General features: G+C 50.3%; 4 protein-coding genes across 4 annotated transcripts; 2 read left to right on the forward strand and 2 right to left on the reverse strand.

The window, feature by feature from the left end:
• Window positions 1–519: 519 nt before the first annotated feature.
• FOBCDRAFT_268891 (chitin synthase-domain-containing protein) lies at window positions 520–2855 on the forward strand (the record flags this gene model as incomplete). The annotated part of the gene is made up of 3 exons (XM_031173023.2): window positions 520–552; window positions 611–777; window positions 833–2855. The coding sequence occupies 3 exons, from the start codon at window positions 520–522 to the stop codon at window positions 2853–2855; spliced, it is 2223 nt and encodes a 740-aa protein (XP_031049808.2).
• Window positions 2856–4932: 2077 nt separating this feature from the next.
• Window positions 4933–7722, forward strand: FOBCDRAFT_196551 (heat shock protein 70 family; the record flags this gene model as incomplete). The annotated part of the gene is made up of 5 exons (XM_031173025.2): window positions 4933–4945; window positions 5073–5134; window positions 5284–5315; window positions 5419–7384; window positions 7441–7722. 5 exons carry the CDS (start codon window positions 4933–4935, stop codon window positions 7720–7722), a joined length of 2355 nt encoding a protein of 784 aa, XP_031049810.1.
• A 434-nt stretch (window positions 7723–8156) lies between these two features.
• Window positions 8157–12206, reverse strand: FOBCDRAFT_214410 (uncharacterized protein). Its single transcript, XM_059609381.1, has 4 exons — window positions 11455–12206; window positions 10873–11367; window positions 8858–10818; window positions 8157–8804 (listed from the first exon to the last, which is right to left on the reverse strand). The coding sequence occupies exons 1-4, from the start codon at window positions 11914–11916 to the stop codon at window positions 8558–8560; spliced, it is 3165 nt and encodes a 1054-aa protein (XP_059464092.1). The 5' UTR covers window positions 11917–12206; the 3' UTR covers window positions 8157–8557.
• A 453-nt stretch (window positions 12207–12659) lies between these two features.
• On the reverse strand, window positions 12660–17629 carry FOBCDRAFT_14418 (mono-functional DNA-alkylating methyl methanesulfonate N-term-domain-containing protein). Its single transcript, XM_059608177.1, has 5 exons — window positions 16953–17629; window positions 15551–16750; window positions 14984–15495; window positions 14602–14918; window positions 12660–14548 (listed from the first exon to the last, which is right to left on the reverse strand). The coding sequence occupies exons 1-5, from the start codon at window positions 17181–17183 to the stop codon at window positions 12735–12737; spliced, it is 4074 nt and encodes a 1357-aa protein (XP_059464093.1). The 5' UTR covers window positions 17184–17629; the 3' UTR covers window positions 12660–12734.
• Between the last annotated feature and the right edge of the window lie 84 nt (window positions 17630–17713).

Below are 17713 nucleotides of genomic sequence, written 5' to 3' on the forward strand. Positions count from 1 at the left end.
GTTGGGATGACACCCAGTTTTTTGGTGACCTTAAGATGGTCAATCTTGCCTTGAATTCCCACGGGAATCTGAATGTCTTTCCATCCGATGTTTCTTTCGTTCTCAGCATCTTCTTCCGCTCGTCGCACCTTCCCCCACATACAGCTTATGAAGGGGGCAGTTTCCTCTGATATTCATGGCACTTGCTTTCCTTCAACTATATTCCTAATCGATTTGGCTTGTGTCACCAAATTTGGCTCATTCAAGCCTCGCAATATTCTGCCGGCACCCGCCGGGAGCTCACCTCAAGGCAGTGCCTCCAACCTAAGAGACGGCCCCTTTCTGAACACTGCCCTGTCCTTCTTTGACTCTTGTCTCCCATGGTCACTGTCCAGCACGGCTTGCAGCACACAAATCTTTAGGGAGTGGTTGCCGTGCTTCAGGTCGAGTTTACGAATTGTCTCCATCTGTTTCACTGACACTATCTCTCTGTTGCCTGCCAACTGCTGTCAAACGAGGAGGAAAGGCCACTTTGCAATCATGGCCCTACTAAAGGACTGGCCGTTGGAAAACGTGAGTCGACATACTGCAGAATTTCTCTCCGTCATGTGCACTAACTTGATCATTTCAGGTTATATATACCAGCATAGTCGGTGTCGTGCTTTTGATGGCATGCCTCGAGTGGTTTCTCTGGTTGGCAGCGTTCGTCTACTGCCTCGTCAAAGTCTTTCAAAAGGCAGAACATTGGTCTATTAATGTCTTATGCATCATTGTTGGCACTGCCTTTGTTCTCCTCCGGTAAGCCGTGTCCAGTCACCTAGCACAACATGGCCCTAGCTAATATCAAGTCTAGGGTCATATTCCTCCCAATCATGGTGGTGACGCTGCCACTTCCGGATACCGTTACAAAGTTGTGGCCGAATGAGATGGTATCTTTTCTCCAGTGGTTTGCATTCTGGGCCTTCGCGATCCTCTTGACAGTGCCATGGTTGTTCTGCATCTACCAAGTCGTGACAAATCAACTCGGTCGAACGAAGCGTATGAAACTGGTGCTCGATGATGTTACTGCGCCAAAGGTCGTCATAGTCATGCCTTGTTACAGAGAGGAACCTGAGGTTCTCCTCAAAGCTGTCAACTCAGTAGTCGAATGCGATTACCCACCCGCCTGTATCCATGTTTTCTTGTCCTTCGACGGGGAGGAGGAGGACGAACTCTACCTCAGCACTATTGATAAACTTGGTGTATCCATGAAGATGGAGACATACCCCAAGAGTATTGATGTCACATATCGATCTGCACGTGTAACCATTTCACGTTTTGAGCACGGAGGCAAACGTCACTGCCAGAAAGTAACCTTCAAGCTCATTGACCGAGTGTACGAGGAGTATCTCAAGCAGAACGACAATCTATTCATTCTCTTTATCGACTCCGACTGTATCTTAGACAAGGTATGCCTACAAAACTTTGTCTACGACATGGAGCTCAGCCCTGGCAATTCTAGAGACATGCTGGCTATGACAGGCGTCATTACCTCGACGACGAAGAAACATAGCATCATTACACTGTTACAAGACATGGAATACATACACGGACAGTTGTTTGAACGAACCGTTGAGTCTGGCTGTGGTTCTGTCACTTGTCTCCCGGGAGCGTTGACGATGCTGCGCTTCTCAGCCTTTCGAAGAATGGCCAAATACTATTTTGTAGACAAAACAGAGCAGTGCGAAGACCTGTTCGATTTTGCCAAATGTCACTTGGGAGAAGATCGCTGGTTAACCCATCTATTCATGATTGGAGCCAGGAAGCGGTATCAGATCCAGATGTGCACATCGGCCTTTTGCAAAACCGAGGCTGTGCAGACATATCGGTCCCTGGTTAAGCAGCGGCGCCGATGGTTTCTAGGCTTCATCACAAACGAGGTCTGTATGTTGACGGACTGGCGCCTGTGGAAGCGCTACCCCGTTCTCATATTGGTCCGTTTTATGCAGAATACCATCCGGACAACAGCATTACTATTCTTCATCATGGTTTTGGCCCTGATAACTACAGTCAAGAAAGTGGACGACCTTCCTGTGGGATTCATTGCCGTTTCTCTGGGGCTGAATTGGCTTCTGATGCTGTACTTTGGAGCCAAGCTCAGGCGATTCAAAATCTGGTTCTATCCTCTCATGTTTATTCTTAATCCGTTCTACAACTGGCTTTATATGGTGTACGGTATATTCACAGCAGGGCAGCGAACTTGGGGCGGGCCACGAGCCGATGCTGCGGCGGCGGACGCGCACACGACAGCAAGAGAAGCAGTGGAACAAGCTGAGAAACAGGGAGACGAACTGAACGTGGTCCCCGAGACGTTTAAAGCGGCACACGAAGCACGTAGGGCTGCCTCGAACCGTAAGTCGACCGCAACCACCGAACTCGGGCGAACTCGAAGCGTGGTGCGACCACCAGACAAGATTGATGGCAAGTTCTCGGCACGTCAAAAGACAGCATCGGGAACATACGCTCATCCAGATGAGATCGATACCAGCACAGAGGACATTGAAATGGGGAAAACAACATCCCACGTGTGCTCGAAGCCTCAAGAGTGTGCGGATCTCGGGATTGGAACACAGCGAAGAATGAAGCTCCTAATGGATGAAGAAAACATTCGAAAGTATGAGACTGCACAACAAATGCAGGGCCGAGCTTCTCAAGTGAGCGATATGGAAGGCATCCAGTCGAGTCACGGGTTCTCGGCTTCACCTATGAGACGTGCTGAGATTTCGGGAGATATGACCACTTCCCCAAGCCCTGTTCAATACAATCAGGTCGTTCAAGACGAGCCAGTTGAACCTCGTCGTCGAACTTCTCCGGAGAAGCATTGGTACCAGCCTTGACGGGGAACAAGTAAGGCTTGGATCAAACGTGTCGTTTGCTCGTCGAATGACGAGAGGGAGACTGAAGAAAAGCCGATAGAATAAGGCGATGAATATTGCCTGGATCAAGCCAGTGTTTATATTGCTTAGGTTGAGCCAGTTACTTATGTGGTTCGTCATTCTCAGATTATACATAGTGTAAAAAATGAAGCTATCTCGAACAACGAACAGCAGGTTTTGCATTGGATAGTTGTCGATCCAAGCATGCTGAAGCCCACATCTACCCCGCAATTCTGGAGCCGCATGGGCCATCATGACAGCACACAAGAGAAATGAAGATGATGAAGGTCAGACCAGGCAGGTCGTTCGTTGACCGGGGTCGAATGCTCCAAGCGACCCTGTCACTTACTATACAACCAACTACGGATACAGTACGGACGGGGGAGGGCGAAAGGAACCGGAATAGCCTCACTGACATGTGGCATCCTGATATATATGCAATTTCAATAACTCTCACCAACATGAGGCTACTCCTGTTAGTTCATGAACAAATTGTCGTTTCGGTGTGCCGGGGAGGAAAATGAGGGCTTTGTCGGTGAGCCAGTCCAGTCCAGTCGATCACCTGAAAGTTCATTTCCAAGTTGGCGGAGCAGAAGAGTGAAAAATGCATGATGTTAGTTTCGAACAGCTTGGCACAGTTTGTTTGGCTGTGTCAACTGTGTCAAGATCATGCAAATGTTGTCTTTAGTCACACCCGGAGGGTTGGGCCCGGTTTAAGGTGGTAATGTTATTGAGCTCGACCAAGATAGGTAGTCTCGAAATTTCTTCAATATTCTTGATAGAGATAATTTTTGTCTCGTCAGTAGGGGTTAGGAGTGCGCTGAGATGTGATGGAAAAGTCAAGTTTGCCATGTTTAATAGACTAAAGGAGCTTAGGTGGCGAGGAATCAATCCATGAATGGAAGACGTGCTTTATCGTTATCAGAGGGGCTCTCACCTGTTAGAGGGGTTTTCAACACCACTGTTTGTGCCCCTCCATCAACAAAGCTTTGTGTCTGCCTCGCCTATGAAATGGTGGAATAGCGGGGGAGGGGCATGACATCTCAATTTTTACTTGCTGCACTTGTCCTGGTGAGGCGAAAAAAAAGTAAGAAAGGCCTAGTCTCTGCTTGCCTCATTTCAGGACACGCTCGAGTCGAGGGTATCACTCACTAATAAGGTACAGCACTATCTACCTAGTAAGGTAGTTGCTGTGGTGTATGTATCGTCGTGGCTGATGCTGGTGCCTTGCGTTTCTTTTTTAGTGGGGATGCTGTATCTGTTTTAAATCCCTGATATCCACTGTAAGGCAATTTGATTGCGTACAGGAGCTGTTGAATCTGGTGACAGAATCGCACAGAAATCTATCGTCGTTTCTAGGGTCTGCTAAGTCTAGTCAACTGTTCAACGTGACCACAGCATCCCAGCACAAACGAGATATTGCATTGGTTCAGTCTCACTAGATCTATAATGAATATAAAAAGTCGAAGCACATCTTTTTCGGTGGACGTTTTTAAACTCTTTTGAAGAAACGAAACTTCGCATCTTCTAGAAACAGCTTAAAGAAAAGAATCGAATCGCGACAGACATTCAAGTAGTGTATACTTGGTTTACATCATCGCTCTACACTGCAGGTCCACCACATCGTACATCGACCCGCAGGTACCGGATACAGTGTACTTCCCTGTAGCCACTGAACCATTGAAAATTTCAGTACAGTGCAGCCCATTGAGCGGGATCCCCCATTCGCTGCCCCTCCACCAAAAAAAAAAATTGACCCAGCGCCAGCGGACCAACCCAGGCCATAAACAACCGCCGCCCAACCAAACCAAACCAAACCAAACCAACCTTAGCCATTCATACCCTACCGAACTTTACTCTTCCCCTCCATATTCTTTCTATCTTATCCATTCTCACGATCCTCCCTCTATCTCCCGCCTTTTTGCGATCGCTTTCCTTCTTCTCTTTTGAGCTTTCCCGCGCATCGCTCAACTTTATATCCCCCTTCCTCTTTCTACCTTAATACCGTGTTTCGGGGCAAACCCCACCAGTCGAAATCATGAGTGTCGTTGGTAAGTGATGCACCCTGAGTACTCACTTTTTTTTCTTTGCTGGCGGTGCTCGGCAATCGCTATTCCTCCCAAGGAACAACCCGACTTTGAACAACATCAAACTGACTGTTGACTTTCCTCTGTATAGGTATCGATTTCGGAACCCTCAAGACTGTCATCGCCGTTGCCCGAAACCGCGGTGTCGATGTTGTGCGTATACCCTCATAACCTCCCCCGCCATCTATCCCAGTCGACTGCCCTGCCCCTCCATACCTGCTTCGTCGTCGCTCCTACACTGCCGATGGGATGGATGGCCAACTCCAAGGACTCCCATAACTGACTTCGTTTGTCTTGTACAGGTCACCAATGAAGTTTCAAACCGAGCAACTCCGTATGTTTATACCTCTTGTTTGACCCCGTTGCTTGTCGCGCGCGGTCCACGCCCCCCACCACCACCTTTATCAGACATATATACTGACAATTTTATTCTCTAGTTCCCTGGTAGGATTCGGACCCAAGTCTCGTTACCTCGGAGAGGCTGCCAAGACCCAGGAAATCTCCAACCTCAAGAACACTGTCAGCTCCCTCAAGCGTCTTGCTGGCCGACAATTCAACGACCCCGATATTCAGATTGAGCAGCAATATGTGACCGCTCCTCTGGCCGACTGCAATGGCCAGGTCGGTGCTGAGGTCAACTACCTGGGCAAGAAGGAGAAGTTCACTGCCACTCAGCTGGTTGCCATGTACTTGAGCAAGATCAAGCAGACCGCCGGAGCCGAGCTCAAGCTGCCTGTTCAAGATGTCTGCCTGAGTGTGCCTCCTTGGTTCACTGATGTCCAGCGTCGTGCTCTTATCGACGCTGCCGAGATTGCTGGACTCCGTGTCCTCCGCCTCATCAACGACGGCACAGCCGCCGCTCTCGGCTGGGGTATTACAAAGCTCGACCTGCCTGCCCCTGAGGAGGCTCCCCGCCGTGTCTGCTTCGTCGATATCGGCCACAGCAGCTACACTGTCTCCATTGTCGAGTTCAAGAAGGGTGAGCTCGCTGTCAAGGCCACCACCTGGGACAAGGACTTCGGTGGTCGTGACTTCGACCGCGCTCTGGTTGACCACCTCGCCAAGGAGTTCAAGGGCAAATACAAGGTCGACATTATGACCCACGGCCGTGCTCTTGCCCGTACCATCGCCGCCGCTGAGAAGACAAAGAAGATTCTCTCTGCTAACCAGCAAGCTCCTGTCAACATTGAGTCTCTCATGAATGACATTGATGCTTCTGCCATGATCACTCGCCAGGAGTTCGAGGCCATGATCGAGCCTCTCCTTGCCAGAACCCACCTTCCCCTCGAGGAAGCCCTTGCCCAGGCTAAGCTCACCAAGGACGATATTGATGTTATTGAGGTCGTTGGTGGCGGCTCTCGTGTCCCCGCTCTCAAGGAGCGCATCCAGGAGTTCTTCGGCAAGCCTCTCTCATTTACCCTTAACGCCGACGAAGCTCTTGCACGTGGGTCTGCCTTCAGCTGTGCCATTCTCTCCCCTGTCTTCCGTGTCCGAGACTTCTCCGTCCAGGACATCATCAGCTACCCCATCGAGTTCGCCTGGGAGAAGGCTCCCGATATTCCTGATGAGGACACCAGCCTGACTGTCTTCAACAAGGGCAACGTCATGCCCTCGACCAAGATCCTTACTTTCTACCGAAAACAGCCCTTCGATCTCGAGGCCCGATACGCCCAGCCTGAGCTGCTCCCCGGCAAGACTAACCCCTGGATCGGCCGTTTCTCTGTCAAGAACGTCAAGGCCGATGGTAAGGACGACTTCATGATTTGCAAACTCAAGGCCCGTGTCAACATCCACGGTGTCCTGAACGTCGAGACTGGTTACTACGTCGAGGAGGAGGAGGTTGAGGAGGAGGTTAACGAAGACCCCGATGTGAGTTTGTCCGAGCCGTATATGGCGTCCAATGATTTCCCCCCCGTCCATGATCAGGACTCGGCCTCTTCATCGTCCGCATCTGTTGGAGATGATAGCCGAGCATATCCTGCAAAGCGCCCGCGACTCGACGATGAAGAAGAAACCGACTCGTCCCGTTCCGCTTTCGCTGTTCCAGAGCATTTAGAAGAATCGATTTATGAACCCCGATCGCTAACATCCGTTTCCCAAAAGGCCATGGAGACCGATAAGGATGCCCCCAAGAAGACCCGCAAGGTGAAGAAGCAGGTCCGCAAGGGTGACCTGCCCATCTCCACAGGCAGTGCCTCTCTTGACGACTCCACCAAGGCCAGCCTTCTCGAGAAGGAGGCTGCCATGGTTATGGAGGACAAGCTTGTCGCCGATACCGAGGAGAAGAAGAACGAGCTCGAGGCTTATATCTACGACCTCCGTGCCAAGCTCGACGAGCAGTACTCTGAGTTTGCCAGCGAAGAGGAGAAGCAGACCATCAAGGCCAAGCTTGAGGCCACAGAGGTATGTTCACATGTTCATTGATAGCTCGAAGATTCACATACTAATAGCAATTCTAGGATTGGCTGTACGAGGAGGGTGATGATACCACAAAGGGTGTGTACGTTGCCAAGATTGACGAGATCCGCGCCATGGCTGGTCCCATTGTCCAGCGCCACTTTGAGAAAGTCGAGGCTGAACGACAAGCCGCTCTGGAGAAAGCCGAGGCCGAACGGGCTGCGAAGAAGGCTGAGGAGGATGCTCGCAAGGCTGCGGAGGCCGAGAAGGCCAACACAGACCAGGAGATGAAGGATGCCGACGCTCCGCAACAGGAGACCGAGGGCTCTGCCGACCCCCAGTAAATTATGAATAAATGGATGGAATCTCGACACTGCGGATGCATGCTCGGTCGGCTCTGCGTGCGTGATGCTTGCATGATATGAGATGAATGACGCCTAAAAAGATTACGGATGTTGAAAAAAGAAAGGGCACCAGGTTTGGGAGAAGGAGAAATAGAACATGCGATATGGTTGCAAACAGCTTTGTTTGTTTTATTGGAAGAAAGGGGCCCGGATCATCATGACGGATATGTTACCCGAACGTTAGACCACTTTTTTACACTTTTAAGTTAGTAGTTAGGATCCATACACTCGAGTTTGGTTCAGCTTCTTCTGCCACTATTCAATTGTGTTATCGTGATGAGTTGGAAGCGATCGCCTGCCACGAAGACAATCCTTATGCCGGGGGCATACCGGACTGAATAGCAAGTGTCGTTCATCTAGTTCACACTCGTTACATAGCATCAGCAAACATAAGATTAAGTCATTTCAGCCCTCATTGGTAAAGAGCCCTACTCTATACGACTACGTTGCCTTGAGGGTGCGCCCCTTGCCCTTCAATTTCACGTCTCTTCAATCTTTTCTTTTTGCTGCCCGAAAATGCAAACCAGTACCGTACACAATTCCTTCAAACAAGTTGATGCAATTTCTTTTCCTATTCTCTTCTTTTTGATATGCAATGTAGTTCTCGTACTGTTCTCCCCACAAAGGGAGCTGGCTACAACCTGATGTCCTGTCAGCATGTTATCGAAACATCGAGTTTCGCCTCCAGGACAGGATGCAACCAAGCTCCCGGCGCGGTTGTTGAGGTAGAAGCTTCACACCACCCATGTTCTTAACTTTTTGTAATCTTGGCTGCTTATGAAATGTCGAATAAGGGCTTGAGCTTGATGATGAGCTGCCACTCCTCGTTGCTGACCTCCTTTCTGTAGTATTCCTTGAGGGTGTCGATACTGGCTCGAGAGATCAAACTGTAAAGAGTCTCGTCTTCTTCCAGGTGTCGGCCATACATGGGCTGGTTGCCGCCCATCTCGATCTTGATAGCGACGGAAGGTTCCTTTCGCTTACACACAGGAATTTGCTTGTGCTCTCGCTCAATTGATGTACTATAAAACTGTTAATAGGGGGTCTCGTGGGAGGAGAGGATCTAGAGACTTACACTCTGCCCAGTTTGACGATCTCCTTGGCACCGGTTGTAGGATTATTCCTGACAGCGGCGACAGGACAGTTGATTCTGAGCTGACCCTCAGTGACATCAACACCAATAACAATGGGGTCGTTCTTGTTGAAGACCTTGACGGGCTTCAGGACACAGGGGAAGACAGCAAGCATCTTGGACTCTTCCTTCTTCTTCTCGAGTTGCTCGTCCATATGCTTAGTGAAGGCATCAAACAGATGATAAATGATATCAGCTGTAAAGATCTTGATGCCATTGTCCTCTGCATACTGCTGTGCTTCCTTGTCAACCTTGACATCGAAACAGAGCATGATGGCATAATCTGGTGCCTTCTCCAACATAACACCACACTGCAGGACATCACGCTTGTAAACGGGACCGATACCAACGTTGGCAACAGGAATCTTGCAGTCCTTGAGGAAATCGAGCAGAGCCTCGAGCGAACCAAGAGTCGACGCTTGGACGCTGACACCGCGACCAGTTTTTTCGACACGGTTGAAGAGAACAGCAAGATCGGACTCGACCTCATCCTCAATATCGTCTTCGTCGTCATCGGGACCGACAACCATCAGGCGTGAACCGGCGATGGCACCCTCGAGACCAGGGGCGCTGATCTTGACACCCAGAGCAGCCTTGACCTCCTTATTGTGGACATAGGCGGACTTGAGACGCAATTCCTTCATGGGCGCTGGTGTAAGCAGTGCTCTGATATTTGTCTTGATAGCGCCTTCTGTACCGCACAGCACAATTCGGTCACCTTCTCGCAAGATACCGTTAGACAGGACGACATCGATGGTCATACCGAAACCCTCAATAGCCTTGACTTCGAGCACAGTGGCCTGGACCTCAGAGAGATACATGAGAGAACCAACCATACGCTCTTGAGTGAGCTGGACAATGAGCTTCAACATATCAGGGACACCCTCGCCAGTGTGTGCCGAAGTGGGCACAAGCGAGACGTACTTTGACATGGACTTGTTCTCGTAGAAGAGCTCAGAGTTGAAACCCTGCTCAGCGAAGGCAATCTTGGTCTTTTCGAGACGGGTCTCAAATTCGTTGCGGACAGCCTTGCTCTGGAGAGCTAAACTGTCCTGGAAACCGTTGTTGGCAACCTGCTTCCAGCCGTAGAGACGATCGATCTTGTTGAGGGCAACGATGAAAGGAGTCTTGCGCTCTCTCAGCATGCGCATAGACTCGAGTGTCTGGGGCTCGAGACCGTGCATGATATCGACGACCAAAATGGCAATGTTACAGAGCGAAGAACCACGAGATCGGAGGTTAGAGAAGGACTCGTGACCAGGGGTATCGATGATGAGAAGACCGGGGACCTTGAACTCGAACTTGCCGTCAGGGTTGACAACAGCCGTCTTTTGTCGGATGGCTTCGACAGGGAAGTACGTGGCACCAATCTGTTGTGTAATACCACCAGCTTCACCCTCTTGGACGTTAGTTTGACGGACCTTGTCCAGGAGCTTCGTCTTTCCAGTATCGACGTGACCCAGAATACAGCAAATAGGGGATCGCAGGTTATCCTTGGATCGGGCAGCAAGGGCGGCCTGGTGAGCCTTTTCACGGCGCTCAGCAGCCTCTCGCTTCCGCTTCTCCTCAGCCAACTGTGCAGCTGTGGCAGCCTCATCATCGGAAGACTCCTCTTCGGACTCATCCCCAGACTCTGCTTCAGCCTTTGCTTCCGATGTACCGTTGGCCTTTTCGGCCTCCTCGTCAGAATCAGCATCCCAGCTGTCCTTGACATCACCGTCAGAAGCAGCAGCAGCCTCCCAGTCATCCTCCACATCACTCTCGGCACCCTTCTTTTCGGCAGCAGCCTTGGCCTCGGCCTCGGCCTTCTCATGGGCAGCCTTCTCTTCAGCTTCCTTCAAGGCCCTCTCAGCTTCTTGTCGAGCTCGCTCAGCAGCTTCTGCGAGAGCCTTCTCCTCATCGATCTGTCTGGTGTTAGCAAATCCTGATCTCTCGGTGTCTTTTATCACAAAGTATACCTTTTGTTGGGCACGGCCCTTCTTTCTCCTGTTGTCCGCAGGCTTAGATTTCTTCTCACTAGGCTCGCCTACAGGACCAACTTGAATACCGGCAGCCAACATCTGCTGGAGCTTTCGCTCATTTCGGGCCTTCTCTTCCTTTTGGGCCTTTGTGAGATACTTGCCCTCCTTCTTGAGTTGCTCGATACGCTCCCTCTCCTTCTGCTTCTTGATGGCCTTGGCCTCCTCACGTCGCTTTTCTTCCTCAGCAGCTAGGCGCTCGTCTTCTTCGGCCTGGGCCTTGGCTTCGGCTTCAGCTTTGGCAGCTTCTTCTCGTTGACGCTTGAGTTCCTCTTGCTGCTTCTGGAGCAGAGCAAGATGAGCGGGGAGCTTCTTCTTCTTGCCTCCCGCGGCGGGCTCGGGGGCGGGAGCAGCCTCAACAGGGGCAGCCTCCTCCTTCTCCTTCACCTCAGGGGCAGCCTTTGGTGCAGCGCCACCCTTCTTCTTCGCAGCGGCCTATCATAAGGTCGAGTTATTAGCAGGCTGTATTTAAGTAGAATAGAACCATGCTATGAAGCAATCCATGGTGTAGCTGTAGCATACCTGCTCCTTCTTTCGCTGCTTCTCACGCTCCTTCTTGAGCTTCTCCTTCTCGGCCTTGGTCAGGATACGGCCACCATCGGCGGCATCGTCAGTGGCAGCAGGCTCGGGCTTCTTAGCAGCTTGCTTGTTCTGCTTGCCACCCTTGCCCTTCTTCTCAGGTAGAGCAAACTCATCGTCGATGTTGGCCTCGACGGGGGCTTGGGCGGGGGGCTCTTCGGCAGCTGGGGCTTCGGGTTCGGGTACGGGTTCAGGCTCGACGATACCCTTCTTCTTGCGCTTCTCCTTGTTCTTGCGCAGGGTAGCCATTAGGCCACCGGCACCGCCAGCATCATCATCGTCGTCGTTTGCGTTGGCGTCACCATCGGCACCGTTGGCATTGGCAGGCGGGGCAATACTCTCGCCCAACTCGGCCTCCCAGTCGTCCTGCTGGTTCTTCTTGTTTCCCTTCTTCTTGGGCGGCATCTCGGCGGTTGTCTCGGTGGGTGAAACTCGAGATGCAGTCGTCAAGGTTGGCGGGGCTAAACGTTCCTTATGTATGGAAATTTTGGGGGGGAAGGTAAAAAAAAAAGTACCAAAGCCCAAAAAAAGATAACGTTACAAAAATGTGCCAGACGAACAAGGCAACCTACTAACTAATTTCCGTGGTCTCGGTCACTCTCTCAAGCACACACGCGCACACACACACAATCAAGCAAGCAAGGCAGAGAAGATCGAATGCACGCCTAGACTATATGGTCAGGTTGAAGGGTGCGAGTAGGTGGGTTGGGCTACCAATTTAGGCGGGGCAATGCTGCGGGCAACCACTGTAATTCATGAACCTATGTCCAGGGCTTTCTCTTCAGTGGCGAATCTTTAGGCTCTGAAATATCGTTTTCGTGACATATCCAGTCTCTAAAAGCGTACGAGATGTCTGTCGCGCACGTACTTGTCACCCAAGAAATTTTGGTCTACTCCGTCTGCCCCTTTCAAAAGGTCCCAACGTTTGGCAAATAGGTAATTCAAGCCGACCTCAGCCTCTGATGTAGTCTAGTGCGGGGCAATGACAAAAACCCCAGGAATCATGATTATTTTGTGAATGTGCCATATTATGTAAGCCTTCGCCAATTGGCAAACCTGATGAGATGAAGCCTCAAGCCTTGAGCGTAAGATGCGACGGCGTTATAGGCAGGAGTCAAATTGAGTCATGTTCTGACTCACAAATCTGATTATTATCGTCAAGAGTCATTATTTTATCTAGACCATATTAAATGCCTTTCCATGTGATTCGCCATGTTCCTAACTCAGATTGCTAGAGTCAGAACATACTCGAGAATCTCATAGCCCAGCTCAATGTACTTCTTTCGTCCTTGAGAGCCAGTCTCTCGGAAACCTTCGGTATATATGCCATCGTCAATTCCATCCAAGTACTCGCAAAACAAATCGATGCCATCTCCAATCAACACCAGCTCTTCCAGCGCACTCATATCAAGGCAACGTTTCAATAGGTCACCGTCTATATGCATCATCTCCCGGAATCGCTGGGGCTCAAGCTCTGGATCCAGATCCATCCCCGGATCACTGTCCCTCAACGATTGACTGTTCCGGACGAAGGAACAAATCTTCTTATCCTGGTATGCCAAGTTCTGTATCAACCTGAGGAAACGCCAAAGATCCAGACCTACTAATGAAAATTGATGTAGTGAACCATCAATAGACACTCCCAGTATGTCTGCCTGGTCCGCTGTACTAAACAAAGTATTGTATCGTCTTTGGCGATCAACAGCCGACCAAAAAGGTCGAGTGTGCCCCTTGCGGAACCTCCTGATAGATGTGGGCAAACTCCCTGTGACGACAACCTCGAACTCTTTATGGCGCTGGCTCCATGGGATCCAAACTCCTGCAAACCCTGCTTGTGCCGTGGATATAACACTCACCGGCCACTTGCCTGGCGCTTCTTCAGAGTCTCCCATCTCTATCACATGTCCCGTAAACCGAGTCACTCGGTCGCTATGGATAATAGAAGGGTCACTATTTTCTGATTCCACGTTCAGGTCGATGACCTGAAGCGAGTGTTGAGCAGTCAAGACGCAGACTTTTGTCCCTTCCACACGCAGGGTTGTGGCTGGGGAATCCAGCCTGAACTGCTTCATAGGTTTGAGCTTCTTCTCTGCAAGGTCGAGTACTTCCCAGTGAAGAACCTTTCCAACACAAAATAGGAGACCCACATCATCTCCAACGACTGTGTAAATAGGCTCGGCGAAGCCTTTCTTCTTATATCGGGTCCAGTACTGTAGTTTTCTCGTCGGGCCATCGTCGCTCTCGGGCTTGAGCGCTGTCACAGACACAATCATCAGTCGACCATGTTGAGTGGTCACGATGATGAACGGAAATAGTTTCCCATCTTTGACATAGGTCCACTCATACAGACCAAATATCCTGTCTCCTGGATGTCCTAGGCCGGAAATATAATCGGACGGCTGCTTGTCCTTGTTAGCTGCCGTTGCGACATTCACACCACTTTCGGGATCGATAAAGGAGAGCGTTGGGCGATCGTCCTTCAAGTGTGCAACCACCAAGACCTTCCAAATCTGAGAAAAGATGACGCGCATCGGTGTTCCGCCGAGAAGAATGCTACGAGGAACAGGTCCAACATGCGGCCAAATATCAACGAGGAGAACTCGTGTCCCAGACAGTAACATTAGAGACATATGACGTTGGTATCCAGAAAGGCTGCCTTCGAGGCAAAAGGCTGCATGCACGGGGGGTGATGACATTGACGGTTCGTTCGAGTCGGTTGCCCAGATTCGGGTCTTGGTCTTGAATCTGCTGCCCTTTGGTGAAAAGTCCGTCATAATGGATAGGCTGTTGTCACAGCATGCGAAAAAGGCGTGCTTTCCATCAAAGAGGCTAGATGCTGGAAACACATTGGTTGGTGAAATGCCAATCTGTTCAATTGAAAGTGAGTAATGAGCAATATCCTCTCCTGGTATCAGGATCGTCACAAGATGGCCGCTCCTCGTGCCAAGCACCAAGATGACCTTCTCAGCGGTATCATGGATGGCTAGCACACTTGTATATGCTTCCATATGAAAGTGACCTTCTTGACCAGGAGTAACTGCGAGCAATTCAGCACACTCGTTCTTTATCAATAGCGAACATCAGACTTACCAAGGTCTGGCTGAGTGACGTTGCTGCTAATTTCGAGGCCAGCCAGCGAGTATATAGTCAAGAGTGGCAACCCTTCCGTAACAGAACCTGCAATGATGTAGGTCTGTGCTGACGCCTTGAAAAGACCGATGCAGGTTATTTCTCCTTTGGCATCAATGGAGGTTGAGTGCGTCAGATTCATTTGGTCAACCAGCAAAACATCAAGCTGGGAAGCGTTTGCACCATGTGAAGATATCACCACGATATCATCTGTGCAGCAAGCATGCTCAGCTAGCAATGAAGACTTTCCACAGACTTCACCATGATTGTGTCGTGAGCTAGACTCCCTGTTAGCTATTGTTGCAGACTCAAGGAGAATGAATCCAAGATTGTCAGCACTCGCCTCTGTGTAGGTGCAACAAGATACGTAGAGGTCTCGCTGACTTGGATTATCACGGTCTGTTCTGTCTGAAATGCCGAGATTGTTCGCGATGATGTATCGAATGGACAGGCCTCTGGTGACAAAGCATTCGCATTGCTGAGATCAGCGGGGAAGTGAAGGACATCAGTAGAATGCGGCAGTGACAAAATGGCATAGAAGCCTCGCTCTCCTTGAGCCTCAACTGGGAACATCCAGGACTGGCGGACATGCTGGTCATGGTCGAACTCAAGGCCAATCCGTGCCTGAATGCCCCATCTCAATTCCGTCAAACTCGACCGGGGCCCACGGCCGGACGTGCAGAAGATGCGATCTGACTTCGGTCTTGAGTTCGATGATACCTTGCGTTTCGTCGAGAGATCTTTCCTCTTGCTATCACTCCTCCAGGAAGGATTGGTATCTGTCGTAACCAAATCGACCACAGGGGACCAATTGGGAATGACACTGACTTGTTGGGGATCTTTGCGGGGAATAAGCTGCGGAAATCGGATGTTAGCTGAGGCCAAGGTACGAAGAGACAATGCGAACCACCTTCCAAATTCCACCTGGACCAGAGTCGCCGCCAGTTATCAAAACATCCGAGAAGACATCATAAGCTGTAGTGAAAGCGGTTGTGATATTGGTGCTGATGGTTCCGAGAGTCATAACTGTTGGAACTAGATCTCGCGAATCGATCTCGATATGTGCAATAACGCCATCTTCGCGAGCCAGATAAATGACATCCATCTTCTCCAGGTATATGTTAATCCTAAAAGGTCTCGCCCAGGTGGTCCAGAGCGGTTCGGCAGCTCCATGATGCAACCTGGTCTGTTGAGGGGAGTGTGTTTCCAAGGTATCGAACGACGTCTGCCCCGTGAATGCGTTCTTTACTATGCCAATCGAGTGTTCTGAAACTGCCAAGAAGGCAGTATTGACTTTGAGGGGAATGATCATGAGAGGCATTCGGTGCTCTTTTGGTAGTGGTGTCCCTTTCTCTGACCGAAATACAGCGGTAAGTTCGTCACCAAGCTCCCAGTCGTAGACGACCATGCGAGACACGTGAGCCTGCTTACTCACTTCACGTCTAACAATGATCAATAGGAGAATAATATGGTAATCGTCTTCCGGTCGTGGATATAAGAACTCCATTTTGTGTATGACGCCCTGCGTTAACCGAACTCGAGTAGACTTGATAGGCTTAAGAGATCCGCAGCTCTCATATTGAGTGCTCATGTGGGACAGCGACTCCAGCTCGTAGATGATGAATCCACCTTCAGCGGATCCAGCAGACATATATCGCGACGAAGGGTCAATGGAAAAGTGATACCCCAAGAATTGTAGATTCCTGGGGCTCTGAAACGTGGTAGCTACAAAGCGCAGTGTCCCATCTAAGCGTTCTTGAATGAAGAGGAAAACGGCATCACCTGTCTCGAGCATTAGGACCAGTAGTTGCGGTGGTAGTACTCGCTTTTCTTCGGCTTCTTTGGCTTCTTTGCCTTCACTGGCTTCTTTGCCTTCACTGGCTTCTTTGGCTTCTTTGGCTTCTTTGGCTTCTTTGGCTTCTGCAACATCTTTCATAGGAACATCAGCGTCTTCGGTCTTGGTTGAAGCAGCGGCTGCGCCAGGGATGTCTCCCTTGGGCGGACTTCCCAGAACTATCGCATTTCGGATTCGTGTGCCAAAGTCAGCTTTTCGTATAACCTCATGCACTTGTCCGTCATCGCGGAGTTCGCTGATTTGGACGAAGCGATCCTGGGCTAGTTAGCAAGAACTCAGCATATGGACAAGGGTTTGAGGAGCAATATCGAGCTTAAGCTCGGACATTTATGGACAAGTAAACCAGAAAGGTATAAGCCCGCGGCATCTCTAATCGCAGTCTAAATGGCCACAGCCAGGGATGACGCCAGCACATGGGGTTTGGATATGAAGGCTGTGGAAGAAACAAGAGACTTACACCAATGAATGCGATATCGTTGTGAGAGCGCGATCGTAAGCAAACTGGGAGAATCCAATGAACGACAGGGCTCTCAATGATAGTCCTAGAGAGTATTCCACACTCAGGTGCCTTGAGACTTGGATCTGAGGCGACTTTGGGCGTGGTGGAAGAAGCTTTCAAGGCATCTTGAAAGTTGACGGTCTGCGTCACCCACTCGCCATCTCTAAGAACGCTGCTCTGAAAAGCCATTCTGTCCGCTTCATGGCATAAGAAACTGAATTATAGGTGGCGGATGGTGTCCCAAAGGCGGGAGTGATGGTTGGTTGGTTGGGTGCAGGAGGCTGTCAAAACGATGAAGCGACAGATATCACGCGGGGCATTGGTGACGTTTCAGTGATAGCCAATATGTCGAGTCGAAGTACAATTAGGTAAGGCAGGTCAGATTATCGAGAAAGCAGTCATTGAACGGACTCAAGCGTCAAGTGCCTTGCTGCTGCATGTACTGACTGTGCTGTACAGTATTGGTCTGTTGGTGTTGGTGCTGGCGTGGTCCAGTGGAGGAATATTCGCGCCAGTCCAACGCCAATGCGACGCCGCCTGATTAACGCCTAATAGCTGTTTCTTGGTTTCGACAATGACGATTTAGTTGCAGAGAAGACTGTCATGGAAGAGGGGCGGGGGGTCGTTGAACAAGCTTGAGCAAAGTCTCAACCTATATTAGGCAGCGGGGTAGCTGCAGTATAAGGAATTTTGTATCTGATACCTGAAGCTTAAAATTC

Source organism: Fusarium oxysporum, chromosome II (assembly GCF_013085055.1).
Source record: "Fusarium oxysporum Fo47 chromosome II, complete sequence".
Classification (NCBI taxonomy): Eukaryota; Fungi; Ascomycota; class Sordariomycetes; order Hypocreales; family Nectriaceae; genus Fusarium; species Fusarium oxysporum.

Excerpts from the sequence above, each read along its gene's own strand:
- FOBCDRAFT_214410 (XM_059609381.1), bottom strand. The coding sequence starts at position 11,916 with ATGCCGCCCAAGAAGAAGGGAAACAAGAAGAACCAGCAGGACGACTGG. Across the intron at positions 10,819-10,872 it reads AGGGCCGTGCCCAACAAAAG|ATCGATGAGGAGAAGGCTCT; the intron begins GTATACTTTGTG and ends AACACCAGACAG. Across the intron at positions 8,805-8,857 it reads ATCGTCAAACTGGGCAGAGT|TACATCAATTGAGCGAGAGC; the intron begins GTAAGTCTCTAG and ends ACAGTTTTATAG.
- FOBCDRAFT_14418 (XM_059608177.1), bottom strand. The coding sequence starts at position 17,183 with ATGGCTTTTCAGAGCAGCGTTCTTAGAGATGGCGAGTGGGTGACGCAG. Across the intron at positions 16,751-16,952 it reads ACGATATCGCATTCATTGGT|GATCGCTTCGTCCAAATCAG; the intron begins GTAAGTCTCTTG and ends TAACTAGCCCAG. Across the intron at positions 15,496-15,550 it reads GTCCAGGTGGAATTTGGAAG|CTTATTCCCCGCAAAGATCC; the intron begins GTGGTTCGCATT and ends CGATTTCCGCAG.